This window comes from Saccopteryx leptura, chromosome X (assembly GCF_036850995.1).
Source record: "Saccopteryx leptura isolate mSacLep1 chromosome X, mSacLep1_pri_phased_curated, whole genome shotgun sequence".
Classification (NCBI taxonomy): Eukaryota; Metazoa; Chordata; class Mammalia; order Chiroptera; family Emballonuridae; genus Saccopteryx; species Saccopteryx leptura.
In genome coordinates, this window is record NC_089516.1 from 43,481,827 (window position 1) to 43,509,449 (window position 27,623).

General features: G+C 49.5%; 1 protein-coding gene across 4 annotated transcripts; it reads left to right on the plus strand.

Moving 5' to 3' along the window:
* The first annotated feature begins 541 nt into the window (after positions 1 to 541).
* Positions 542 to 27,623, plus strand: CACNA1F (calcium voltage-gated channel subunit alpha1 F). Of its 4 annotated transcripts, none has more exons than XM_066356011.1 (48): positions 542 to 596; positions 2,023 to 2,272; positions 2,650 to 2,755; positions 2,927 to 3,066; positions 3,295 to 3,437; positions 3,534 to 3,686; positions 4,283 to 4,479; positions 4,595 to 4,698; positions 6,124 to 6,314; positions 6,574 to 6,666; positions 6,769 to 6,859; positions 7,019 to 7,045; positions 7,161 to 7,321; positions 8,183 to 8,408; positions 9,318 to 9,525; positions 9,622 to 9,742; positions 9,861 to 9,942; positions 11,252 to 11,297; positions 11,484 to 11,535; positions 12,008 to 12,182; positions 12,367 to 12,496; positions 12,967 to 13,026; positions 13,163 to 13,269; positions 13,351 to 13,438; positions 13,844 to 13,951; positions 14,032 to 14,084; positions 15,572 to 15,718; positions 16,710 to 16,911; positions 17,009 to 17,167; positions 18,452 to 18,562; positions 18,805 to 18,888; positions 19,664 to 19,684; positions 19,887 to 20,015; positions 20,355 to 20,420; positions 20,661 to 20,752; positions 21,152 to 21,311; positions 21,548 to 21,675; positions 21,972 to 22,068; positions 22,261 to 22,363; positions 23,599 to 23,700; positions 23,892 to 24,022; positions 24,268 to 24,408; positions 24,666 to 24,835; positions 25,515 to 25,649; positions 25,749 to 25,876; positions 25,988 to 26,100; positions 26,863 to 27,060; positions 27,324 to 27,623. In XM_066356011.1, exons 1-48 carry the CDS (start codon positions 572 to 574, stop codon positions 27,552 to 27,554), a joined length of 5,985 nt encoding a protein of 1,994 aa, XP_066212108.1. In that variant the 5' UTR covers positions 542 to 571; the 3' UTR covers positions 27,555 to 27,623. The 4 variants fall into 4 exon arrangements, with proteins under 4 accessions (XP_066212108.1, XP_066212109.1, XP_066212110.1 ...); XM_066356012.1 differs by having other exon boundaries at positions 25,524 to 25,649; XM_066356013.1 differs by lacking the exon at positions 19,664 to 19,684.

Consider the following 27,623-nt stretch of genomic DNA (forward strand, 5'->3'; position numbering starts at 1 on the left):
TGGCTTTTCTAGATCCTTTGGATATCGATATACATTTTAGAATCATTTTGTCAAATTTCAAGGAAAAAACTTTTGAGATTTTGTTTAGGATTGCATTAAATTTCTGGATAATTTTGGGAAGAATTGACATCTCCAGAGTTTTGACTATTTCAGTTAGTTAATTTACTATATCTGTCCATTTGTGTGGTCCCCTTTAATCACTTGATAATATTTGATATTTTTTTTATTTTTTTTTAATATTTGATAATTTTGTGCATGAAAATCTCATACATATATTATGTTAGATCTGTTCCTATGTACTTCAAATTTCAGATACTGTTAGAAAAATGATATCACTTTTCTTATTTCAGTTTCTGACTGTTGGTGCTGGTATATATATTGTAAAAAAAATTATTTTTTTTAGTCAGTGCCTTTTCTGTTGCTGGGCTCTGACCCACAAATGTCCTCTCTTCGGCCCTGCTCACCCTCCCATCCAACCCTGTTTTGGCCCCACCCTGTGACCTTAATCCCTCCAAAGCTGGGAGAAGAGAGGGGGGCTGTTTGCAGATGGCATTTCAACCTGGAAAGGAGGATGTCGGCACCTGAAGGCGGGAAAGGTGAGAGCAGCTTTCCACCCCTGCAGACCCTTTGAGCAAGCCTGGGCTCTGCTCTGCCCCTGTCCCCTCTGACTCCTCCACTGCCCACCGGGACCCCACCCCTGGAGAGCTACTGGTGACCAGAATCACCCTGTTCCCTTCCCAGCCAGCCCCAAAGACAGCCCTGCCTCCAGCTGAGCTGTGAAGCTCAGCCAGCCCCAGACACTGCCCCCTATGGCCTCCCAGCCCATCCACAGCCATAGTCCCAGCTGAAACCCAGCCGCAGCCCTGGTCCTGACCCCCTACTCTAGCACCCACCCATCTTCAATTCCAAAGCCAGCCCCAATCTTAATCCTAACACAAACCTTACTAACCACAGGACAAACCCGTTAGAGTTAAAACCCCAACACAGATACAGACCTTACCATGAACTCTAAAGTCACCTAACCTCAACCCTGACCCCTGAATGTCAATACTGTTAGTGAGTGGTTCTTTGACTTTTCAGAAAGAGTGCATATCCATTTTTAAAGACAATAGAATTAGAAAGAGAACACATAGTTAATGGTGGGAGTAAGTTGTGAGAGCTGCAGTCAGAGTCTCCCTGGGTTTGACTCCCAAGTCAGCCACTTCATCAAATACTTAACCTCTCTTTGTGTGTCAATGTCCTCACTTAAAAAATGGAAATAATACTATGTGCCAGACAGTTTACTGAATGTTGAGCTAATTTAATCCTCACAGCAACCCTATAATGTAGGTTCTCTTATAATCATTCCATTATACAGATAAGGAAGGAAATTGAGGGTTAAAGGGGTTATGTAACTGGCTCAAGGCCACACACAGCTACCAACAGAATTTAAACTCAGACAGCTTCTTTCCTCCAAAGCTAGGACTCTTAACCAGGTCAGTCTACTGCCCCCCAGAGGCTGAAACAAGGCCATGGGAAATGGGAATGGCCCTAGAGCTGAAAACCCCAATTCAAAACTCAGATCTCATCCAAACTTAACTTCAGCCCCAAACTTAACCCTAATTCTAATCTCAGCTCATTCAAATACCCAATCTTAACCATAAATCATAACTCAACTACACTCCACTCCCACCTGTATTTAAACCCAACCCAAAACCCACTTGAATTTTACCCTAAATCTGCCTCCAGCTATAAACTTAATGGTACCCTACACTAATTTAAACTCTACCCCCAAGTCTAACACTAAACCCCACTTCATTTGGAAATGTAATCTCACCCTCACTCCCCTATAAACTCCCACTCCACCCTCAGTCAATTCCAATACCAACTCTTACTCCTCCAATCCTTAACTTAAGTACCCCCACCATTTTCTAATTTTACATGCTCTTTTCTCCTTCCCTAAGACAGAGGGATGGGATCAGGTAGAAGGCAGCCATGACTGCTCCAATGCCCTCTCCTTCCTAAGTCGATTTTTCCACACAGACATCATCCCAGAGCCCAGTCCAGCCAATGGAGCAGGCCCTGGTCCCGAATGGGGGCTGTGCCCTGGTCCTCCGGAACCAGGGGGTGAAATCAGCGGGGAATCAGGCCTGGGGACCCCTAAGCGAAGGACTCAGCACAGTAAGCACAAGACAGTGACAGTGGCCAGTGCCCAGCGGTCACCCCGGGCGCTCTTCTGCCTCACTCTGGCCAACCCTCTGCGGCGGTCCTGCATCAGCATCGTGGAATGGAAGCATCCTGGAAGACCAGGGGCAGACCTCAGAGGTGAAGGTCACCAGGGTACCAAGAGCCAAGGATTGGGTCAGGGTTGGAGTGGAGAAGGGCTAAGATCATCAGGGATCAATGGTCAAGTACTGGCTTCAAGGGGGAGTTGAGAAAAGTGCAGGTCAGTCACCAAGGATGTAAGAGTCAAGGATTAAATTACAGCCAGAGTTGAGGATGGCTGAGTTTTCCAGGGTGTCAGAATCAAGGCCTTGGTCAGAACAGGGCCTAGGACTATCAGGGCTGATCACCTTGGGGCCAAGGGTGAGCATTGGGTAGGAAGGGCCCCAAGGAAATGTGGGGATTCTGAGGCTTTTTTGCCTGGATCCTTGACTGTGTTCACCTGAGACCCTTCGACATCCTCATCCTGCTTACCATCTTTGCCAACTGTGTGGCCCTGGGGGTCTACATTCCTTTCCCGGAAGATGACTCCAACACTGCAAACCACAACCTGGTGAGGCTCCCTCTACCCATTCCTGCCCTCAGTCAGATACAGCCACAGTAGAGCCACACCTCAAGCCTTCTAGCCAAACCCTACCCTCTGCCCCGGCTACGCCCTTTACCCCCACCCTAGTCCCCCTCAATCCCCAACCCAAATGACTCCTCATATCCGCTCTGTCCCCAGGAGCAGGTGGAGTACGTATTCCTGGTGATTTTCACTGTGGAGACCGTCCTCAAGATTGTGGCCTACGGGCTGGTGTTGCATCCTAGCGCCTACATCCGCAATGGCTGGAACCTACTCGATTTCATCATCGTTGTGGTCGGGTGCGCATCTGTGAGACACACCCCCACTTTAGTTCAACTTCCCACCCCGGGCCCGCTGAATTCGGGGCTCAGGGAAACGACTACTTTAGACTGGCCCCAATCGGCAGCAAGCATCAAGAATATGAACATATTTTAATCCTATTTTCATTTCCGAATACAGAGACTTGTGCTTTCCTGAGGAGGGGTGCCAAGGCCTGACCCCTACTTTATCCCTTGCTCCCCTATCAGGTTGTTCAGCGTGCTGCTGGAGCAGGGCCCCGGACGGCCTGGGGACGTTCCCCATACCGGTGGGAAACCGGGGGGCTTCGATGTGAAGGCGTTGCGGGCATTTCGGGTGTTGCGGCCACTGAGACTGGTGTCTGGGGTCCCGAGTGAGTGTAACGTCCCCCAGGTTTGGCGGTAGGGGAAGGGAGCGGGAGGACTGAATGGACCCTGCCCCTACTTCACCCGGACCCCGCTTCCCGCAGGCCTACACATAGTGCTCAATTCTATCATGAAGGCGTTGGTGCCGCTGCTGCACATCGCACTGCTCGTGCTCTTCGTCATCATTATTTACGCCATCATCGGACTCGAGCTGTTCCTCGGACGCATGCACAAGACGTGCTACTTCCTCGGATCTGGTCAGCCAGCCCACTCCTCCCAGGACAGGACACGCCCCCTCCACTGGCTCGTAGGCCCCACCCTGTTTTGGAGCAAACCAAATTTCACAAAACTCTGCCCCCAGGCTTAGGCTCCACCCCCGATAAATAAACCCTACCCGTGTATTCCAGACTGCGCCCTCAATTCCAGACTGCAACCTATCCCCTCGCTAATACCTCCGCCCCATTACAAGACTCCACCCTCCAGGCTAGGGCCTACCCCGCACTTAAGACTCCATCCTCCAGGACTGGCCCCATATAATCAGGCCCTTCATCCGGACCCCAACCTAAGTCTTGCCCCCGCCCTCTTTTTAAGGGACTCTCCAAAATTCACAAGACAACGCCCCATGACTGATGCCTCTCTCTTATGTAAAAATTCCGCCCCAAGATTTACAGTTCCACTCCCATAGCTTCCCAGTGGTTCAGAATCCTGCCCTGGCAGAACCTGGAGATAAGGGTTATCCTTGATTAAGAAAATGTAAGACCCCGAGTTGAACTTCCTGGGTGGGTGGAGCTACAGAGTGACAGAAAACGCTGGTAGGCGTGGTTCCAAGCCCAGAGCTCCAGTCTTCCTGCAGACGTGGAAGCAGAGGAGGACCCGTCGCCTTGTGCTCCTTCGGGCTCCGGGCGTGTGTGCACGCTGAACCAGACCGAGTGCCGCGGGCGCTGGGCAGGGCCCAACGGAGGCATCACTAACTTCGACAACTTCTTCTTCGCCATGCTGACAGTCTTCCAGTGTGTCACCATGGAAGGCTGGACTGACGTGCTCTACTGGGTGAGGAGGTGGAAGGCAAGCACACAGTTCGGGGGCTGAACTTGCCTTTCCTCTCTGAGCTCAGGCAGGAGTGTTTGCATAACCTGAGAAATGCTTGCCTTCTCTCTCTCCCCAGATGCAGGATGCCATGGGATATGAGCTGCCCTGGGTGTATTTCGTTAGTCTCGTCATTTTTGGGTCTTTCTTCGTCCTCAACCTTGTACTTGGCGTCCTGAGTGGGTGAGGAACCTAGACACTCCCTTCATCCTGCCCCTGTACCTCTGTCTCTTTTTGTTGCTGTTGTTGTTCCTAGAAAACTCCTAGGCAACCTTCAAAACCCATCTAAAATACCCCTTCATTCATTCAGTGAACACTGAGCATCTACTGTGTGCAAAGCACCATTTTAAGAATGGAACAAGAGACAAAAATCCCACCTTCCCAGAAATTACATTAGGGGGGGTGGACTATAGCAACATACGCAATAAATAATATATATGTAGTGTTTTATATGTGCTATGGAAAGAGAGGAAAGATAAAAATAAGAATGGGAAGGCTTCGGCCCTGGCCGGTTGGCTCAGCGGTAGAGCGTCGGCCTGGCGTGCGGGGGACCCAGGTTCGATTCCTGGCCAGGGCACATAGGAGAAGCGCCCATTTGCTTCTCCACCCCCCCTCCTTCCTCTCTGTCTCTCTCTTCCCCTCCCGCAGCCAAGGCTCCATTGGAGCAAAGATGGCCCGGGCGCTGGGGATGGCTCCTTGGCCTCTGCCCCAGGCGCTAGAGTGGCTCTGGTCGCGGCAGAGCGACGCCCCGGAGGGGCAGAGCATCGCCCCCTGGTGGGCAGAGCATCGCCCCCTGGTGGGCGTGCCGGGTGGATCCCGGTCGAGCGCATGCGGGAGTCTGTCTGCCTGTCTCTCCCCGTTTCCAGCTTCAGGAAAAAAAAAAAAAAAAAAAAAAAAAAAAAAAAAAAAAAAAAAGAATGGGAAGGCTTCTGGCCAAGATGGCAGAGTAGGGGAAAAAAAACACTTGCATATCAATCTTGACCAAATCTACAGTATATTTTGGATTTATATTACATTTGCAAAAATTTCAGTTGAAGGTACATGAATTGGTCTTATGCCTTTTTTCAGTACGTCTTATTGTGGATTATAAAGACATGTTTGCAAAGACAAAGCAATAGAAGTGAGAATATCTTGCAGTTATAAATAGGGAAGGGACAGTCAGGACAGGCCTCCTTGAAAAGGTGTTATCTGAATAAAAATGTGAAAGAGATGAGGGAACGAGCCATGTGGCTATCTGAAGAAAAAGTGTCCCAAGCAAAAGGAACAGCGTGAAGGCTCCAAAGCAAGAATGTGGTTGGCATATTCAAAGAACAATAAAGAGGCCTGACCTGTGGTGGCGCAGTGGATAAAGTGTCGACCTGGAAATGCTGAGGTCGCCGGTTCGAAACCCTGGGCTTGCCTGGTCAAGGCACATATGGGAGTTGATGCTTCCAGCTCCTCCCCCCTTCTCTCTCTCTGTCTCTCCTCTCTCTCTCTCCCTCTCCTCTGTAAAAAAAAAAAAAAAAAAAAAAAAAAAAGAACAATAAAGAGGCCAGTATAGCTGGAATATGGGGAAGGCGAAGGGGCCGGGGTGGTGCCTCCACCTCCCCCTCTATCCTCCTCCCTCAGGGAGTTCTCCAAGGAAAGGGAGAAAGCGAAAGCACGAGGGGACTTCCAGAAGCTGCGGGAGAAGCAGCAGTTGGAGGAGGACCTGCAGGGCTACCTGGACTGGATCACACAGGCAGAGGAGCTCAACATCGAAGACCCCTCAGCAGATGTCAACTTTGGTTCTGTAGCTGAAGAGGACAGGGCTGGCACCCGTAGGCAACCTCAGTCTGGCCCATTCCCGCCTCCATGCAGGCGTCAGATGTGGGCTGCTCTCCCGAGATGCAGTCCTCACCTGCAACAACTCTTGGCCCAGCCCTCAGTTGTGACCTAAAACACAGAACCCAGACTCAGATCCAGATCCCTTTCCCAAGTAACCTGCCCCCCCACACACACACACACTCACACACACACACACTCAGCCCTAGCCCGATCTCAGGCCGAGATCCTCAACTGTCTTCCCTATTCCCACAGGGCCACAACTGGCAGAGCTGACCAATAGGAGACATGGACATCTGCACTGGTTCAGTCACTCCACCCGCTCTACACACTCCACCAGCAGTCATGGTGAGGGTCCATCCAGGTTTGGGACAGGGGCAGGATGGGTGGACAGAGGAGAAAGCCAAGGGTGGAACTCTGTGCTGACCTCTGTTCCTATGCCACCTACAGCCAGCCTGCCAGCCAGTGACACCGGTTCAATGGCAGAGACTCCTGGCGATGAGGAAGAGGAGGGGGCTTTAACCAGTTGTACACGCTGCCTGTGAGGGCCCCAAGCTCTTGACCCCTGACCCAACCCAGAACCCAGTCCAGATCCTCACCCCAGTGCATACTTTAGCTCCCAACTTTGACCTCAGCCCCTCACCTCTGACCTCACCACTGACTGTCCCTTATCCCCTTATAACACCCCCCTCTTTTGCAGAAACAAGATCATGAAGACCAGGGTCTGGTAAGTTGAGGAAGTTATGTGACTCCTGGACCTCATGACTCTGTGAGCCCTTCCTGCATCCCCCAGGCAGGCTGAGGTAAGTGATCTCAGCCAGGGGGTTCTACTTGCCTCCCAGTCACCGCCTCCGTCGAGCCAATCGGGGCCTTCGAGCATGCTGCCGGCGGGCTGTGAAGTCCAATGCCTGTTACTGGGCTGTGCTGTTGCTCGTCTTCCTCAACACTCTGACCATCGCCTCAGAGCACCACGGGCAGCCCTTATGGCTCACCCAGACCCAGGGTGAGCCCCCAGCCTGCCAACCCTCTCCCCCAGCCTCCAATTTCCTTTACCCCGGAAGCTCAAATCCAGAATCCCTCAGGCGCCTCTCACTCCAGACACTGCTTTCTGTGCAAGTAAATGCAGAAACACTGGCCCTATCCCACCATGTAGCTTACACTTATGTAGCACTTGCTGTGTGTGTCTGTTCTCAGTGCTTTACATTTCTCTTTACCACAACCTTGTGGGAATTAAGTACTAAGGCACAGATTACTGAGAACCAAGGTATTAAGGAGTTAACTGACTAATCCCAGGACTCAGCTAGTGAGTAGCAAATCCAGGCAGCCTGACTGCAGGGTCCAGGCTCTGAAAACCACACTGGACAAGTTAACCACTTTGTGATTCAATTTTCTCATCTACAAAATAAGGCTAATGATAGTATTCACTTTATGGGGTGGATAGGAGGATTCGATTAAAGGGAAAAGTACTTAAAACATTGCCTGGCCCACATAAAGCTAACACTTCATAAGTGTTACTAATGAACACTTTTTATCTTAACCCCAGCCTTAATACTGACCACACTTCTAACCCCAACCTTCAAATCAGCCCTAGCCCTAACTAAAACCCAGACTCTAACTCTACTCTTGAAATGGAGCTTTTCTGAACTCATAGAGGCTGAGGTCTCACCCCAACTTTGCCCCTTGACCCAATTCCAAGCCCCTCAAAACCTCAACCACTCTGACCTACAAACTCACCCCAATCCCTAACCTTAACCCTACCGCCAGCCTGCGCCTGGCCCAATACCAGCTGCCCCAGACACCCTATGGCCCTCCCTCCCCACATGTCACCATGGAAGCTGGCCAGCCCCTTCCCCTCTCCCCACAGAGTATGCCAACAAAGTGTTGCTCTGTCTGTTCACCGTGGAGATGCTGCTCAAGTTGTACGGTCTGGGCCCCTCTGCCTATGTTTCCTCCTTCTTCAACCGCTTTGACTGCTTCGTGGTCTGTGGGGGAATACTGGAGACCACACTGGTGGAGGTGGGCGCTATGCAGCCCCTGGGCATCTCAGTGCTCCGATGTGTGCGCCTCCTCAGGATCTTTAAGGTCACCAGGTGTGTGTGTGTGGGGAGCATTGGAACCCCAACGACAGCCCCAACAGTCCTCCTCACTCTAGCTCCAATGATAACTTCATCCATCTCACCATTTAATTTGCAAATACTCACTGAGTGCCCACTGTGTGCCAGGCACCCTTCCAAGCCCTAAGAAAATACCAGGAGTCAAAGCAGACACAAGTTCCTGCCTCCATGGAGATTCTAGTTCGGTGGGAGGATGTCCACTCCATTCCCATGCCCTTTCTCAACCTCAGCCCTGTCTTTGAACTCAACTCCATACTCATGCCCAACCCAAACCTCATCTATAACACTATCTCTAGCCCAAACCCTAATTCCTCATTATCCACAAGCCCATTTACAGCTCCAACACCCAATCCCAACCCCATCTCCAACCTCATTCCCAACTCACAGCCTCATCCCCATCACTAACCATAGCTCCCACATTTCTAACTCCTAACCATCAGCATGTCTCCAACCCTGTTCCCAGCCCCAGCCCCAATTTTATCCCCATCCTCTTATCTGTCCCAACCCTCAACCCCAATCTTATCCCCAACTCAGTCATCTACAACTCCAAATACTCCCCAACCCCTAACTCCAACCTCGACCCCAGCTGCAATTTCTAACCCCAACCCCAGTCTTGGTCCCAAACTGAAACCCAATTCTAGTTCCATCAATTATAATTTATCCTCCATCCTAACCTCATCTCCCATTACTCCCCTAATGCCTAACCCCAGTATCAACCTTCCCTTCGCTTATTCTCACCTCATCCCAGCTCCAGAATCACTTCTAACCTTGACCCCAAAGGTCATTTTAACCCAGCCTGCCTTAATACAGCCCAGGCTGGAGCCCTGCCCTGGCTCCCGACTCACCACTGAATATGTCAACCCTCCCCCTCCATCTCTGCTGCAGGCACTGGGCATCTCTGAGCAATTTGGTGGCATCCCTGCTCAATTCAATGAAATCCATTGCATCCTTGCTGCTTCTCCTCTTCCTCTTTATCATCATCTTCTCCCTGCTTGGCATGCAGCTGTTTGGGGGCAAGTTCAACTTTGACCAGACCCACACCAAGCGAAGCACCTTTGATACCTTCCCCCAGGCCCTCCTCACTGTCTTTCAGGTGGGGCCTGGAGACTATGGGATGGGTGGTTCAGGGGCACCCTAGGGTGTGGGAAGGGTCCCAAGAGCTTCACGGTGAATGAACTCCCACCCCCAGATCCTGACGGGTGAAGACTGGAACGTGGTCATGTATGACGGTATCATGGCTTACGGTGGCCCCTTCTTCCCAGGGATGCTGGTGTGCGTCTATTTCATCATTCTCTTCATCTGTGGCAACTGTATCCTCAGAGCCCGGGGGTGCTGGGTGGTGGTGGGATGCGGTGGGGTGGATAGAGGGGCCTGGGCGGTCCACAGGCAGGCTGCTTCTCAATCCTTTTCAGCCTGAGCTCACCTCAGATATCCTCTTGAATGTGTTTCTTGCCATTGCTGTGGATAACCTGGCCAGTGGAGATGCAGGCACTGCCAAGGACAAGGGCAGGTGATGTCTAGCTCCAGCCCCAAGATGGTATCTTCCTGAACCTCTGCCTGTGAACCTCCACACACATCCCACACTACCAGAGATGCCTCGGTCACCCTGGCAATCCCCATCCCAAGATCCAATCTTCCAGTCCATATTCATTCAACATACATTTATTGAACACCTACTTTGTGCCAGGCCCTGTTCTAGATGCTGAGGAGACAGCAGGGATCAAAGTAGACAGACTCCCTTCCTTCATGGAGCTGACATTTGAGTTGGAGAAGGCAAGAAAAATGCAAACAAATGAATAATAATATACTTTAAATATATGTGATTAATATATAATGAAGAAAAAGAAAGTGAAATAAAAGAATAGAGAAAAGCAAAGATTGATATTTTGGTTAGGGTAGTCAAGGAAGGTCTCTATGCAGAGATGACAATTGAACAGAGAACTGAATAAAGTGAGGGAGTGAGTCATGCAAATATCTGAGGGAAGAATGATCAAGGCAAAGGGACAGCAAATGCAAAGGTCCTGAGGTGATGATATTATTAGCACATTAAAAAAAAAATACCAGGGATACCAGTGGAGTCTGGAGCAAAAGGGAGAGTGGTAGGAGGTAAGCTCAAATAGAGGAATAGAGAGACCAGATGGTGGGTGTTCTGGGCTACAGTGAAGAGTTTGGTTTTTGCTTTGAGAGAGTGGGAGCCAGGAGAGGCATGTGAGCAGAGGAAGGATATGCCAGACTTAGGATTTAACAGGATTCTTCTGACTACTGTGAGAAGAACAGAGTGTGGGGATAAGGGAGGAAGCAGGGGAGTTCCATGGGGTCTAAGAAAGGTCTGTTCTGCCTGACCAGGCAGTGGGGCAGTGGATAGAGTGTCGGATGTGGAGGACCCAGGTTCAAAACCCCAAGGTCGCTGGCTTCAGCACAGGCTCACTAGCTTGAGCATGGGATCGCTGAGTTGAGTGTGGGATCATAGACATGACCCCATGGTCGCTGACTTGAAGCCCAAGGTCGCTGGCTTGAGCCTAGGGTTGCTGACTTGAGCAAGGGGTCACTTACTCTGCTGTAGTACCCCCTCCCCGGGTCAGGGCACTTATGAGAAAGCAATCACTGAACAACTAAGGGGCTGCAATGAAGAATTGATGCTTCTCATCTCTCTCCCTTCTTCTCTCTCTCTCTCTCTCTCTCTCTCTCTCTCTCTCTGATTCTCTCTGGCTCTGTCAAAAAAAAAAGAAAGACGGTCTCTTCTGACTGCAATGCTCCCCCTCAGCTTCATCCATCTGCTATGATCCTCAACAATCACGCCCCCCTATTTTCTCTCACAGGGAGAAGAGCACTGAAGGGAAACCCCTACAGGAAAATGGAGCCTTGGTGAGTTAGAAACCTGATCACTGTCTACACCTCATACTACCACCAATGCCTGTCTATGTGTTTGTGTTTTTAACCCCCAACCTCTGCCTATTCAATCCTTCATTATTGCATCCCTTTTGTGCCTCCCTTGTGTTCATCTCCTGATGTTTCTTCCACCATTGATGACCCCTATCTTTCTGTCCCCAGGTGCCTGGTGGGGAGAATGAGAAAGAAGAAGGTGAAAAGAATGAAGGAGCAGGCAAGTGACCATGGCCAGGTGGAGGACATGTGGGACCCTAGGGAAAGCACCCAGGTAGAGATCGTGACTCCTGGGATCCTCCTGTCTGCAGAGCACCCTTTTCTGAGATCGTCTCTAAAATAATGGGTTTAATGTGTGGCCATCAACATTTGGGACATTGAGATTAAAGAATATGAACAGATATTTCATTTTATTACAGAACTTCTCGGACCCTTTATTTTGTAGTAGTGTATATATGACTGCAAGAATGATGATGTTCATTCAACAACATATTTACTAAGCTCTTACTGTGTCCCAGGCTTGTTTTTAGTTCTGGGGGCACAACAGTACACAAAGCAAACTAAAATTCCTTCTCTGAAGAGCTGACATTCTCATAGGGAGATGGGAAGAATTTACCGTGTGACAAGCACTGTTCTAGGTACTTTATATACATTTTCTCAATTAATTCTCTCTTTTGATCTTCTGGTATCAGGCATGGAAGAAGAGGAGGAAGAGGAGGAGGACGAGGAGGAGGAAGAGGAGGAGGACGAGGAAGAGGAAAAAGGGGGTACAGGACGTGTAGAACTCCTACAGGAAGTTGTACCCAAGGAGAAGGTGGTGCCCATCCCTGAGGGCAGTGCCTTCTTCTGCCTCAGCCAAACCAACCCGTGAGTGCTGGAGGGGAAGAACTGGAGGGGCTGGAGAAAGTGGAGGGCCAGGGAGCAGCCAAGCTCGGGCGTGCAGAGTGCACACACCACCTGATACAATAGGCTTCTAAGCTGCATCCCTCAGACTCTCCCAATCAACTCTGTGATCCTGGCTTCTGACTATGGCCCATTCCCCACTTACCAGGCTGAGGAAGGCCTGTCACAGCCTCATCCACCATCATGTCTTCACCAACCTTATCCTGGTATTCATCATCCTCAGCAGTGTGTCCTTGGCCGCTGAGGACCCCATCCGAGCCCACTCCTTCCGCAACCATGTGAGCATTTGGTTGTGGGGGGGCACTCCCAGGAATGTCCTACTTGGCACAAGCTGGGGCCAGAGTGGAGACAGGGAGAAGACCCCTATCTGGGCAGAAAGAGAGGGGCAATAATGGCAGCCTTTACTGTGTGTGCAACACACCTGTGGAAGAACCAGGGAAGAAATCAGTATTTGGCTGAGGAGGAAGCTGTGCTCAGAGAGGTTGAACAGGCCAAGGGCACCTATGTAGCTGGGTAGAAGCAGAAGAGCCCAATTTTGAACCCTGGCCTTTCTGTTGACCAAGCATTTTGCCTTGTAGAGAATTTCATGATGATCATGAGAGAGAAAGAAATGAAGGAGGGAGGGAGGGAAGGAGAGCAGCGTTTACATAGAGAGGTACATGTGCATGCCCACAAATACACACACACGCACTTAGGACAATACCCCTCAGGCATGATTCAGTGACTCCCCCTCTTTCTCGTCCCCCAGATTCTGGGGTACTTTGATTATGCCTTTACCTCCATTTTCACTGTGGAGATTCTACTAAAGGTAACTAATGAACCTCCAATCATGCCCCTAACCCACTCCACACTCACACCCACAACCCACCTCTCCTGTTTCCATCCCCTCTGACCCCTTCTATCCCCAAATCTGCAGTCTAGCCTAATGACCTCTTGCCCCCCAGATGATGGTATTTGGGGCCTTCCTGCACCAAGGTTCCTTCTGCCGTAGTTGGTTCAATCTGTTGGATTTGCTGGTGGTCAGTGTGTCCCTCATCTCTTTCGGCATCCAGTAAGTGACCCTTCACACACCCTATTACTCCCAGAGCTGAGGCCAGGCCTGAGCCAGGGCCTGAGGACTGCCCCTCCCCAGCTCCAGCGCCATCTCAGTAGTGAAGATTCTGCGCGTACTCCGAGTACTTCGGCCCCTTCGAGCCATCAACAGAGCCAAGGGACTCAAGGTAACCTCACCTCCACTCAAACCCACAGGAACCAGGCCTTGCCCAGCCCCGGGGGCCAGGATCACTGATCAGATTGACCATTTGCATTGATGTATAATCACATGTAACCGCATATGCCTGACCACTGGCCATGTGGCCTGACCCATGTTTCTTAACCAAGGACCAAATTGAGTTGCTAGTAAATGGCCACATATCCCTGCCTAGAAAATACTTATTCCTGGTTGGTGTCCACAGGTCCCTGGCTCACATCACTGCCCATTAACCACCTGTTCCTGACCACACATCCCTGACCCACAACCACATGTCCCTGATCCAAGTCTCTGAGCCCCATTCATGCCCAGAGTCCCTGCCTCATGACTACTGTAACACACAGTGTCCATTAGCCATATTTGTGGGTACCTGCAGCACGTGGTGCAGTGTGTGTTCGTGGCCATCCGGACCATCGGGAATATCATGATTGTAACCACACTCCTGCAATTCATGTTTGCCTGCATTGGTGTGCAGCTTTTCAAGGTGAGAAGAAACACTGGAGGGAGGCATATGCCAAGGCGAGGGTGAAGGCTGTACCTGCTTGACAAATATCTTCCCTACAGGGGAAATTCTACAGTTGCACTGATGAGGCCAAACATACCCCTCAAGAATGCAAGTGAGTGGCTGAGACCTTGCTCTCACGGGGCCCAGGATCCCTTCCAAAGACCACAGAGGCCCCTAGAGCTCACCAAGGCCCCTGAACTCCTAGAGTGTCCTCCCAAGAACTACAGAGACCTCCCCCAGATTCTATCAAGGCCCTCAAGACTCCCAGAACTCTGCAAGGCTCCAAGATATACCACCAGAACTCTCCCAAGAACTGCAAAGGCCCTCAGCTCTCACCAAACCTTAGGAGGCCCCTCCAATACCTCCCCCAATCCCCTCTCCATATTCCCTAGAGTTACCTATATTCCACTCTGGACCTCTCATTCATCCCTGAACACACCCCCACGTACCACCCAACCTTCAGCTTCCATCTTGAGACTCCTGTAAAAGGTAGTGGTTAAAAGCATGGGCTTTGGCCTGACCAGGCAGTGAGGCAGTGGATAGAGCGTCAGATTGGGATGCAGAAGACCCAGGTTCAAAATCCCGAGGTCGCCAACTTGAGTGCGGGCTCATCTGGTTTGAGCAAGGCTCACCAGCTTGAGCCCAAGGTCACTGGCTTGAGCAAGGGGTCACTCACTCTACTGTAGCTCCCCGGTCAAGGCACATATGAGTACTCAATCAATGAACAACTAACATGCCACAAAGAAGCATTGATGCTTCTCAGCTCTCTCCCTTCCTGTCTGTCTGTCCCCATCTTCCCCTCTCTCTGTCTCTCTCTCTGTCCCTGTCACAAAACAGAAAAAAGAAAAACAAAACAAAAAGAAATAACATGTGCTTTGAAGTCAAATATACCTGGTTCAATGAGACCTTCCTTAACCATGTAATTTCTTACATTTATTAACCTTGCTGAGTCCCATTTTCCTCAATTGAAGAATAAGGACTTAAAAATATGACCCTCACAAGATTTGTTTGTGAGGAGTAAGTGAGTTACTACACCAGAGTGTACTATAATGTAAAGTTACTGTGTATAAAGCTTAGCACCATGCCTGCTAATAGACTTAGTGCTGATCAGGTTGACTATTATTTGTATTACTTTTTGCGGAGTGGCAATGATAATGATGATAATGGTGATGGAGCTAACATACAGGGATGGGCAAAAGTAGGTTTACAGTTGTAATACAAATACATAATACAATAATTAATAAATAAGAATATAAGAATAAACTCTTTCACATAGTCACAACTGTAAATCTACTTTTTCCCACCCCTATATGTTGTGCCAGCAATGTGCCACACACTCTTCTCATTGATTGATTGATTAATCCTTGTAACAAGTCAGGAAATATGTTCTATTACTCTTAGTTTATGGATGGGAAAAACTGAAACACATAGAGGTTAAATGTCCAAGATCACCCAGCCAGTAAATGACAGGGCAGGATTTAAACCCAGGCTCTCCAGCTCCACCACCATGCCTTGATGCCTCCATGCCGGAGATCACAGTCCCCTTCCCACAGCTCCCCACCCCTCCTCACTCACCCAGACTGTCTGCTACATCCACAGGGGCTCCTTCCTGGTCTATCCTGATGGAGATGTGTCACGGCCCCTGGTCCGGGAGCGGCTCTGGGTCAACAGCGATTTCAACTTTGACAATGTCCTTTCAGCCATGATGGCTCTGTTTACTGTCTCCACCTTTGAAGGCTGGCCTGCGTGAGGGGCAGGGCCAAAGGGATTGGCAGGGGACAGGGAAGAAATCTCTAGGGGACTGGCTTGGAATCTGCTGGGAATGGGTGGGAGGGTATCTTGGAATGTGATAAAGGTCTCTTGAGACTGGATACGGTTTTCTGGGGACTGATGGGCATAGGCTAAGACTGGGTGGGGGTCTCCCACTACCTGGCTGGGGTGCTTTGGGGACTGGGTGGGTGGGGTCTCCAGGAACTGAATAGAGGTCTCTGAAGGACTAGGTCAGGGGTCGGGAAACTTTTTGGCTGAGAGAGCCATGAACACCACATATTTTAAAATGTAATTCCATGACAGCCATACAACAACCCGTGTACGTTATGCATTATCCAATAAAAATTTGGTGTTGTTCCGGAGGACAGCTGTGATTGGCTCCAGCCATCCGCAACCATGAACATGAGCAGTAGTAAATGAATGGATTGTAATACATGAGAATGTTTTATATTTTTAACGTTATTACTTTTTTTATTAAAGATTTGTCTGCAAGCCAGATGCAGCCATCAAAAGAGCCACATCTGGTTCACGAGCCATAAGTTCCCGACCCCTGGACTAGATGGAAGTCTAGAAAGGACTGAATAGGATTTAAGTGGGATCTGGTAGATGCCTAGGGAACCTGGTTGGCGGGTCTCAGAGGAGATGGAGCAGGGAATTCAAGTTGATGAGACAGAAGATTTAAAGATCTTTAGGAGCTGGTGGAGAACTTCTGAAGAATTATATGGGAAATCTCCAGGTGGATGAAGAAGGGGAATTGAAGGCCTGTAGGAGCTTAAGGAACTTGGGGGCCTTGGAAGGCCTGATGGAAGTCTCTTAGGGTATGTTTGGAGGTTTCAGGTGATTAAGCCAGGGATTTAGGGATCTTTGGGGTGCCAAGTACAGATTCTGGAGTGTCTATGATAAGTGTTCTCAGAAAAGGTCTCAGGGACCTGGGGTATCCCCTCATCTGCTTCCACTGGCTCTCCAGGCTACTATACAAGGCCATTGATGCACATGCAGAAGACCAGGGTCCCATCTATAATTACCACCTGGAGATCTCAGTGTTCTTCATTGTTTATATCATCATCATCGCATTCTTCATGATGAACATCTTTGTGGGCTTCGTCATCATCACCTTCCGTGCCCAGGGCGAGCAAGAATACCAAAACTGTGAGCTGGACAAGAACCAGGTGACCTCTGACCCCTGATCCATGACCATCAACCCCCAACACACACCTCCTTGCCTTGAGATCCCATTGATAACTTGTGCCCTGCACCTATATGCAGCGCCAGTGTGTGGAGTATGCTCTCAAGGCCCAGCCACTCCGCCGCTACATTCCCAAGAATCCACATCAGTATCGAGTGTGGGCCACTGTGAACTCTGCTGCCTTTGAGTACCTCATGTTCCTTCTCATCCTGCTCAACACAGTTGCTCTAGCCATGCAGGTCTGAGCTCCCCAACCCTACCCCTATTAGACACCCTATTCCATCTACATAATCTCTTGGGAAGCATTAGGAATGCTTTAGGCTGCAAGTAACAAAACCCCCCAACTGGCAGAGACTTAAGCTATAATAATATTTGCCACATTTCTTCAAATGTAAGGTCACTGTTTTATAAGTTGCGTCTTGACTTCAGAAATCTAACAATGTGAAAAAGAAATGGCAGATGGCAATTGTAGGTTGCCATTGATTTTGAAGTGAACGCCAATTTCAAAGATTCTGAAATAGGAAAAGATATGCATCCTTGAGTCAATGAAATATGGTTGTTACCTTACATAGCAAGAAGTGTAGAGGTAGGCTGTCTGCTTGTTGCTCATCAAAGACCCAGGCTCTATCTTTCCACTTCACCATTTTTAGTGAGTTGGCTTTCATTCTCATGAGTTTTGCTACATAGTCACAAGATGGCTGCCACAGCTCTGGGCATCAACACTATATTCAGGGCAGGAAAAGGGAGGGAAGGTTGCACCAGGAGCCTCTCCTCATTTGAGCCTTTTATTGGAAAGCAAAAAGATTTTCACAGAAGCTAGACACTCAGCAGCAGACTTATGTTTCTGTCTCAATCCGAACTAACTGCAAGGGAAGCTAGAAAATCAAGAACTGGGATTTCCATTAAAAAGAACACAATCTTACTATTTGCTACAACATGGATGAACCTAGAGGGTATTATGCTAGGAGAAATAAGCCAGACAGAGAAAGACAAATATCATATGATTTCACTTATATGTGGAATCTAATGAACAAAATAAATGAACAAACAAAACAAAAACAGACTCATAGACACAGAGAACAAACTGATGGTTGCCAGATGGGAGGAGAGATGGGGGCTAGGTGAAAAGATTAAGTATAAATTGGTAGTTACAAAGTCATTATGGGGATGTAAAGTACAGCATAGGGAAAATAGTCAGTAATATTGTAATAACTGCATGGTGCCAGGGAGGTACTAGACTTACTGAAGGGATCACATTGTGAGTTATATAAATGTCTGACCACTATACTGTACGTGTGAAACTAATACAAAATAATGTTGAATGTCAACTGCAATTGAAAATTTTTTTTAAAGTTGGGCTCTTGCAATATCTACAATGGCAAGCAGATAGGGTGAGGGGTTTAGCCAACCCATAGGGCTACCACATCCCCAGACTCCCCTCACTTCTAGCCAGAGAATATTTGGTTAAAGATGGGGGGATCTCTGCTTCAGACTCTGTCCCCACACCTGATTTTCTCCTACAGCATTATGAACAGACTGCTCCCTTCAACTATGCCATGGACATCCTCAACATGGTCTTCACTGGCCTCTTTACTGTTGAGATGGTGCTCAAAATCATCGCCTTCAAACCCAAGGTGCTCCCCAGCCCTATACCCACCTGCCGTGGGTGAATTCCTTAGGGTGGACCTCACTGCAGAGCTCTCAGGGAAGCAGCAACCAGGGAGTCATGAAACTAGGGAGTGAGAGGGATCCAGATGCAGGCCCATCTCATGGTCCAAGCTGGGCCCTGTCTCCCTAATTCCTCCACCACTACTGGCCCTCTACCTTAGCTTCCTAGATATGAGAAGACAGGCCTCTGCTTTCCTCCTGCCTACAGCATTACTTTGCTGATGCCTGGAACACGTTTGATGCTCTTATTGTGGTGGGCAGCATAGTGGACATTGCTGTCACTGAAGTCAACGTGAGTACTGGCCTCTCCACTAACCCACTCTCCTCCTACTAACTTTTCCCCACCTAAACCCCAGAGCTTTCTTTCAAATGAGTAGATAAGTCACAGTCCCATACACCCCACTAATGAAGACTCAGTGCTCCTCATTCTAGCTTTATCCCTTCTGAGTCCCTTTTGGGTTCAGCCAAAGTCCCCCTCTATCAGCTCCCTCATTCCATTTGTAACCTGTCTTCTGGCTCCACCATAACCTAAAATGACTCTGTTATTTCTATTATTTCCTTCATTGCCTCTACATCCCCCTCCATTGGCTCCATCATCTCCACCAACTCCTGCTTTGGCTCCATCATCTCTTCTGATTCCTTCATTGACTCCATTTCCTCCACCGACTCCATTGTCTCCAACACTGGGCCTTTCACATCTCGGCATTACCACTGACTGCACCCTTGGCTCCATAATCTCCTCCATCGGGTATTACATGTTTCTATAACCTCAACTGACAATGCTGCTGGTTTCATTTCTCCACTGGGAACCCCACTTGTTCTCTCAAATCCATCATCTCCATAAAATTGGCTTTATCATTTCCTCCATAATCTCTTGTACCTTCTCCCTCTCCTCTCCTTCCACCCTCATTACCCACTTTTCCTACAACCACCTTGATCCACTACCACATAACCTTCTCCATCATCTCCTGCATAATAACTATACCATCCATTATCCCCTTGTTCATTTGGGCCTGTGATCACATCATCTTCTCTGTCACCTCTGTCTTGGCCATATCTCCCTCCAGAATGGTGGCCATCTTGGCGAGGTAGCCCCCCATCTCTCTACAGGGACTCTCTGCTTCTTTCTAGCCCCACCTTCCCTTCCTTTCCTCCTGAAAAGTCCTTAGAAATGATCCCTGACTACCCTGGGGCCTGACTTCTGATGTGTTTAGAGGCTGGGAGGGCCAAAGCATGAGAAAGGGAGGCGGCTGGGCAAATGTGGGCTGAACATATCCACCGCAACTCCAGAGCTCTGAGGACAGTTCCCGCATTTCCATCACCTTCTTTCGCCTCTTTCGAGTCATGCGACTGGTCAAGCTTCTTAGTAAGGGTGAAGGGATCCGCACATTGCTCTGGACATTCATCAAGTCCTTCCAGGTAATGCTTCCATCCCTTTCTCCCAACTCACATCTCTCTGCCTACCCTTTTAACACCCCCAAAACTCTATCTCCTTGTGTGCCACACCCACCTGAAACTTACCATTTCTAGTTTCTCTCTTTGCTAAGCTCTCAATTCTCAAAATGCCTTGGCCTCACTGACCTTACTCTATTGTATTTAATACTATGTCCACATTTGGGACATACTGGTGTCATAGCATAAGCACTTGAGGGATGGACCGCATCTCTGAGCAGGTTCAGACCTGAGAGAGCAGGGAATTCTGGGGATTATAGTTCCCTGCCTGGACCTGAGTATCTACCCTTCTCTCTACCCCCACAGGCCTTGCCCTATGTTGCTCTTCTCATTGCAATGATCTTCTTCATTTATGCAGTTATTGGGATGCAGGTGAATGGGGACCCTAGGGAGTACCCCTCAAACATTTCTCTGGTGAGAGGGTTGGATATGAATAGCCCAAAAGTGGGGTTGGTGGGTGGAAAGACAGACAGACATGTTAGTTGACCCTGAATCCACAGCGCCTGCTTGTCAGGTTTGTGAGGACCCTTTGGGCATTAGGAGTTGTGAAATAAATGGCAACCTGTGTGGGAATGGGTTCACCCCTCTGACATAGCCCCTGTGTGCCCCCAGATGTTTGGCAAAGTGGCTCTTCAAGATGGCACACAGATAAACCGAAACAACAACTTTCAGACTTTTCCACAGGCTGTACTTCTTCTGTTCAGGTGGCATCTCCCCATCTCCCCACCACTTCGGTCCCCAGCATGCCCTTGTGGGTCCCGGAATGCCTGAACTGTGAAAATAACAGGGCAGAATCAAGTTCCATATTGCCTGGGACCTTTTCTGGTTGTAAACTGAGTCTTTTAGAATATTCTAGCCTCAGCTACCGTTTTTCTGGCTGTAAGATGTATCTCCTTCTTAGTCCTCAGTGCCCCATCTGTAAAATATGAACGTAACAGTCATAAACATGGCATGCCAACTTTTTAAATGTTGAAATGCTATTTGTGCTAGATGTAGCCCTTGGCAGGAAGTAGGTAATCTCCTAACTCCTATAGCCCCCTTAATGCCACTTGCCATGACTTCATAACCTCCCCTCCAGGATGACACACCCATGTGATCCCCAGGTGTGCCACTGGTGAAGCATGGCAGGAGATAATGCTTGCCACCCTTCCCGGGAATCGATGTGACCCTGAGTCTGACTTCGGCCCTGGCGAGGAGTTTACCTGTGGTAGCAATTTTGCCATCGCTTATTTTATTAGCTTCTTCATGCTCTGTGCCTTCCTGGTAAGGACCATTTCCCCATAACCACAACCACTGTCAAAAGGGCTGGTCTTGAAGGGTCTGGGGATGTCAGATGAGGTGGGGAGCCCAGATCTTCAGAGCAGGTGAAAGGGCTGGTCTGGTAACAAGATCAATTCAGGGACTCAAGACCATATCAGTTTACCTCAGCCTCCCACCAACCTCCCACACTCTGCTCTGCCATTCACCTGGTCCTAACCCCTTTGTTCACTGGTCCACAGATCATAAATCTCTTTGTGGCTGTGATCATGGACAACTTTGATTACTTAACCAGAGATTGGTCCATCCTGGGCCCCCATCACCTCGATGAATTCAAGAGGATCTGGTCCGAATATGACCCTGGGGCCAAGTATGATCTCTAACCCCATACCTGATATCCCAGGAGACAATGCACTGCCTCACACAGTCCCTAAGCCCCAGAAACTCTGGCCTAATCCTCTCATTATCTAGTCAGTAGATGCCCCAAGGTACTCATTGACCCTGTCTTCTGCCTCCCAACCCCACTGACTGCCCTGCAATTCTGCTCTGGCAGGCCTTGAAGTGTTGGTGGGGAGAAATAGTGATTAGCTGGTGGGACCTTTAGAAAGAGATAGAAGGGGTATCTTCAATCCAGTGGTGCCTCCCACCCACCCCCACCTGCCCAAGGGGCCGCATCAAGCACCTGGATGTGGTTGCCCTGCTGAGACGCATACAGCCACCGCTGGGATTTGGAAAGCTGTGTCCACACAGAGTGGCTTGCAAGGTCTGTGCACCTACCTAGCCCCACCTTTCCCCTGAGAGAGCTGTCCACCATATGACAGGGCTGGGCAGAGACTTTGCCTTGGGAGTGGAGGGTGTGTTTTTTTGCATCATCAAAAGTTTCTGCCCCCGGGCATTCATACCTGCATCTCAGGCATTTGCCCAAAGTGGGTTTCATGTCCCTTGGTGTGCGCAGAGACTTGTGGCGATGAACATGCCCCTCAACTCAGATGGTACAGTGACATTCAATGCCACACTCTTTGCCCTTGTTCGGACATCCTTGAAGATCAAGACAGAAGGTGAGTGAGGGGGGGTATGCAGGAGTGGAAGTGTCCCTAGGGAGGTTGTAGGGAGCAAACTGGGGTCCCACTCCTAGCTCTAAACCTCAAAATGGGTAGCTTTTCTTGGCCTTGTAGCTCAGTTGGTTAGAGCTTTGTCTCACTATGTCAAAGTTGAGGGTTTGATCTGAGCCAGGACACATACAAGAATCAACCAATGGATGTATAAATAGGTGGAACAAGTCTCTCTTTTTCTCTGTCTCTCTGTCACACACTCTCTCCCCCCCCCTTCCTCTTTCTCTAAAATCAGTAAGTAAACAAATAAATAAATTTCTTAAAAATGGGTGACCACACTGGCCTGGTAGTTCAGTTTGTTAGAGCATGATCCCAATATGCCAAGGTTGTGGCACATGTAAGAATGAACCAATGGCCTGACCTGTGGTGGCGCAGTGGATAAAGCGTCGACCTGGAAATGCTGAGGTCACAGGTTCAAAACCCTGGGCTTGCCTGGTCAAGGCACATATGGGAATTGAAGCTTCCTGCTCCTCCCTTCTCTCTCTCTCTCTCTCTCCTCTCTAAAATGAATAAGGTCTTTAAAAAAAATTTAAGAATGAATACATAAATAAGTGGAACAACAAATCAGTGTTTCTCTCTCTCTTCCCATTTCCCTTTCCTCTCTCTCTCTCTCTCTCTCTCTCTCTCTTTCTCTAAAATCAATAAATTTTAAAAAACATTTTGCCTGACCAGCCAGTGGCACAGTGGATAGAGCATCGGCCTTGGACACTAAGGACCCAGGTTCAAAACCCTGAGGTCCCCAGTTGGAGCATGGGATCATAAACATGACCTCACGGTCGCTGGCTTGATCCCAAAGGTCTCTAGCTTGAAGCCCAAAGTCACTGTCTTGAGCCCAAGGTCACTGGCTTAAGCAAGGGGTCACTGGCTCAGCTGGAGCCCCCTGGTCAAGGCACATATGAGAAAGCAATCAATGAACAACTAAGGTGCCACAACTATGAGTTGATGCTTCTCATCTCTCTCCCTTCCTATCTGTCTGTCTCTGTCTGTCTGTCTGTCTCTCTCCCTGAAAATAAATAAATAAGTGACTTTGGCTTCTCCAGGTTTAATTCCTGACCTGTCCAATGGGGGTGGTGCGTGACTGCGTGACTGCGCTGGAAGCTTGTAAAGCCTCTCCAGCAGTGAGGGAGTGGCTGTGAAGGACTCATCCTAATGACTCATGCCCACACCCTCTCCTGGTGCAGGGAACCTGGAGCAGGCCAATCAGGAACTGCGGATTGTCATCAAAAAGATCTGGAAGCGGATGAAGCAGAAGCTGCTAGATGAAGTCATCCCCCCTGCTGACGGTGAGCTATCCCCACCCCAATTCTTGAGCCGGCCTCTGAATGTCAGATGATTGTTCACCACCAGAAAACCAGCACTGGCTGGGGAGCGGGAAGGGAGCAATTGTGGGGGTCAAAAAGGAGTCCATGCTGTGGGTAGGGTGTGAGGAACAGAGAACCCCTTTGTGACCTTGCTTCTTCTCCCTTGCCCCCAGAGGAAGAGGTCACCGTAGGCAAATTCTACGCCACATTTCTGATCCAGGACTATTTCCGAAAATTCCGGCGGAGGAAAGAAAGGGGACTACTAGGGACCAAAGCCCCCCCAAGCACCTCCTCTGCCCTTCAGGTCTTCAAAGTGGAGTCTGGGTGGGTGGGTGCACATGGGAGCTCTGTGGCAAAGGCTAACTGCCCTCTTGATCTCATGGAGCCCATGTCACAGATGAGGAAACTGAGGCCCCAGAACCCACAGAGAATCAGGGGTGACTGAGGGACTCCTTCTCCCACCCCACACTCCTGCATGGGAATCAGACTCAGTAAAGGGAGATTTCAGACCCTGAGCCATCCCACTTCCCTATTTTTCCACCCTCACAGGCTGGTCTGAGGAGCCTACAGAACTTGGGTCCTGAGATCCGACAGGCCCTCACCTGTGACACAGATGAGGAAGAAGAAGAGGAAGAAGAGGGACAGAAAAGAGAGGAGGAAGAAGACGAGAAGGACTCAAAAACACACCAAGTGAGGGCAACAAGTTTCTAGTCCCCCAGGATTGTAAACCCTTCAATCCCCTGAGTGACTTCCACACTGCCTTTAAGGAGAAGCTCCCCAAAGGTGCCCCCTGCAAAAGACAAATGTTTACTTAGTACCTACCACCTACTACTGGAGGCAAGACGCAGATTCAGCCCAGTCCCTGTGGAGCTCTTTGGAGACACACTATACGACCAAGTGACTTAGATATAACATGGATTCAACATTCAGTCATGTGACTCCCACAGATCCCGATGGGATCCCAGGCCCCATCTCGCAGGAGCTCCGTGATTTCTGTGTCTCTGCCTACTGGGGACAAACTTCCAGATTCCCTTTCCCTTGGACCCGGTGATGATGATGGAGGGGCTTCCACTTCCAGAAAGTCCAGTGTGTCCCAAGCTGGATCCCATGCCCACAGGTACAATCAGTGGTCTGGAGAAGATTGTGAGGAAGGGCAGGGACTAGCCATTGTGTGGGGATAACTCAGGGGGCATAGAAGGAAGACCTTCCAATGGAAATTTGAGAAAGATGGGAGGGATTCAAGGGCTCAAGTGGGAGTGAAGAGTAATAAGAGAGTCATCTGAGAAAGGCAATGCAAAGGTTTGATGCAAAAATCACACGATGTGGAACTAAATAGGTTTAAGTTCAAATCCTGAACCGCCTATTTGTTAAGTAATCTTGGGCTAGTCACTTAGTTTTCATGGTCCTCAATTTTCTCACCTGTGAAAGGGGGATAATAATAACACCTTATCTCATGGGAATAATGGAAGGATAAAATGAGGTCACTCCTAGTTTTATACCCCAACACAACCCCAATTCAATTCTTATGTTGAAGTTGTCTTTTTAACAGGCCAACTTTGATTTTTTTTTTTTTTTGAAATGTTGGGTCTTTCCAATGAGAAGAAACAATTCTTAAAAGAAAACCCATGTTCACTTTAAAATAACAGGTTACTTTTATGTTATGTGAATTTTTCCCCAATTAAAAAAAAATAGAAGCCTGGTGTTTCTGTAAGGGAGGGAGAATAGCACAAGAGGCAACCAGAGACTCGGGGTTTGGGGATCATATTTGGGGATCTGATATGCCTAACTTGCCTCAGTTTCCACAGGAGAAGTTCTGGGGCTCTCATTCTCACCATTCCAGAAGAAGGAAGTTTTCAGTCCAAGGAAACTGAAGGCCAGAAAAAACAGTATGAGGAAGAGGAAGTCCCTGGCCAGTACTCTAGCCATGACAAGTAGGATGAGCCCATGTGTGGGAAGGCGGGACTGATGGCACCCTATCGCGCATGCTCAGGCCTGAGAGTACCCCCAGCCCTCCCTCCTTCCCCAAACAGGCTCTCCTACTTAGACGAGCAGGCAGAGACTCCCCCGCACCCAATCCTTTTGCCACCTCACAGACCCCAGAGATATGTGAACGGGCATCATGCACCACGCCGCCGTCTATTGCCCCCAACACCTGCAGGTGAGAGTCTGTGTGGGTCCTGCGCATCCCAAAGGGCCAGTGAGGCATAGGGCTGAGGAAGTGCTGACATTATTCTTTGTCTCCTGGCGCCCCCTACATCTCCACCCCCAGGGCGGAAGCCCTCTTTCACCATCCAGTGTCTGAGACGCCAGGGAAGTTGTGAAGATTTACCCATCCCAGGCACCTATCATCGTGGGCGCAACTCAGATCCCAGCAAGGCACAGGTGAAATGGGGTCGGGACAGCCTAGGTTGAATTTATCAGACACACTACATGTCAGGCCCTTCTGAAAAAAACAGGGTAGCTTGGCCCTGGCCAGTTGGCTCAGTGGTAGAGTGTCAGCCTGGTGTGTAGATGTCCTGGATTGGATTCCTGGTCAGGGCACACAGGAGAAGCAGCCATCTGCTTCTTACTCCTTCCACCCCTTCTCCTCCCGCAGCCATGGCTCAAATGGTTGAAGCAAGTTGGCTCTGGGGGCTGAGGATGGCTCCATGGCCTTGCCTCAGGCGCTAAAATAGCTCAGTTGCCAAGCAACAGCCCTAAATAGGCAGAGCATAGCCCCATAGGGGGCTTTCCAGCTGGATTCTGGTTGGAGTGCATGTAGGAGTCTGTCTCTCTGCCTTCCTGTTTCTCACTTAAGAAAAATTAAATAAATAAGTAGAAAAACAGGGCACATATGAATTCACACATTCCTCACTTGTACCTGTGAGGTGAGTACTGTTATTAGCCTCAGTTTACAGATGAGGAAACTGAGGCCCAGGGAGGCTTACCTAAGCTTACATACTTACTAGCTTACATAGCTAGTAAGTGTCAGTGCTGAGATTTCAACCCAGGTCTTCTATGCTTTTAAATAAACTCAAGTCTAAGTTACACACATTCAGTTTGATTCTAGTTGTATTTGGGGAGTAAGAGTAGGCACAGAAATGAGTCCTATGCACTCATACCCCATCCATTAACCACGTCCCTCTGATGTTTATTCTGGTCCAGGGTTCCTGGGCAACCCCTCCTCAGCGGGGCCGGCTGCTATATGCCCCGCTGTTATTGGTGGAGGAGGGGGCAGCAGGGGAGGGATACCTCGGCCAATCCAGTGGCCCGCTGTGCACCTTCACCTGCCTGCATGTTCCTGGAAGCCACCTGGACCCCAGCCATGGCAAGAGGGGCAGTGCTGACAGCCTGGTGGAGGCTGTGAGTCCAGAAGGGGCGTGGGCAAGAGGGATGAGGAAGAAGGCGAGGAGCGGGGAGCATGGGAGGGAAGGAAAAGTGATCCTCAGTCTCTGTGTTGTGCATGTAGTTCTCCCTTTGCTCTACAACTTCTGTGTGCCACTGTCCCTCCCTGACTTCCCTGCACATCCTCAAGGGTACATCATTTATCCATATTACCTCTCGGTGCTTGCTGCTTTCACTCCACGCCATGCCTCTGTTAACTCTGACCCTATCTGTGCCCCTAGGTGCTCATCTCTGAAGGCCTGGGCCTCTTTGCCCGAGACCCACGCTTCGTGGCCCTGGCCAAGCAGGAGATTGCAGATGCGTGTCGCCTGACACTGGATGAAATGGACAGTGCTGCTAGTGACCTCCTGGCACAGGGAACCGGTTCACTTTACAGTGACGAGGAGTCCATCTTCTCCCACTTTGATGAGGAGGACCTGGGAGATGAGATGTCCTGTGTCCATGCCCTTTGAATTCCCGCTCCTACCCTACTGCTCAATAAACCTCCTGCCCTCCCTTCCTCGGGAGACAGGCATGGACTA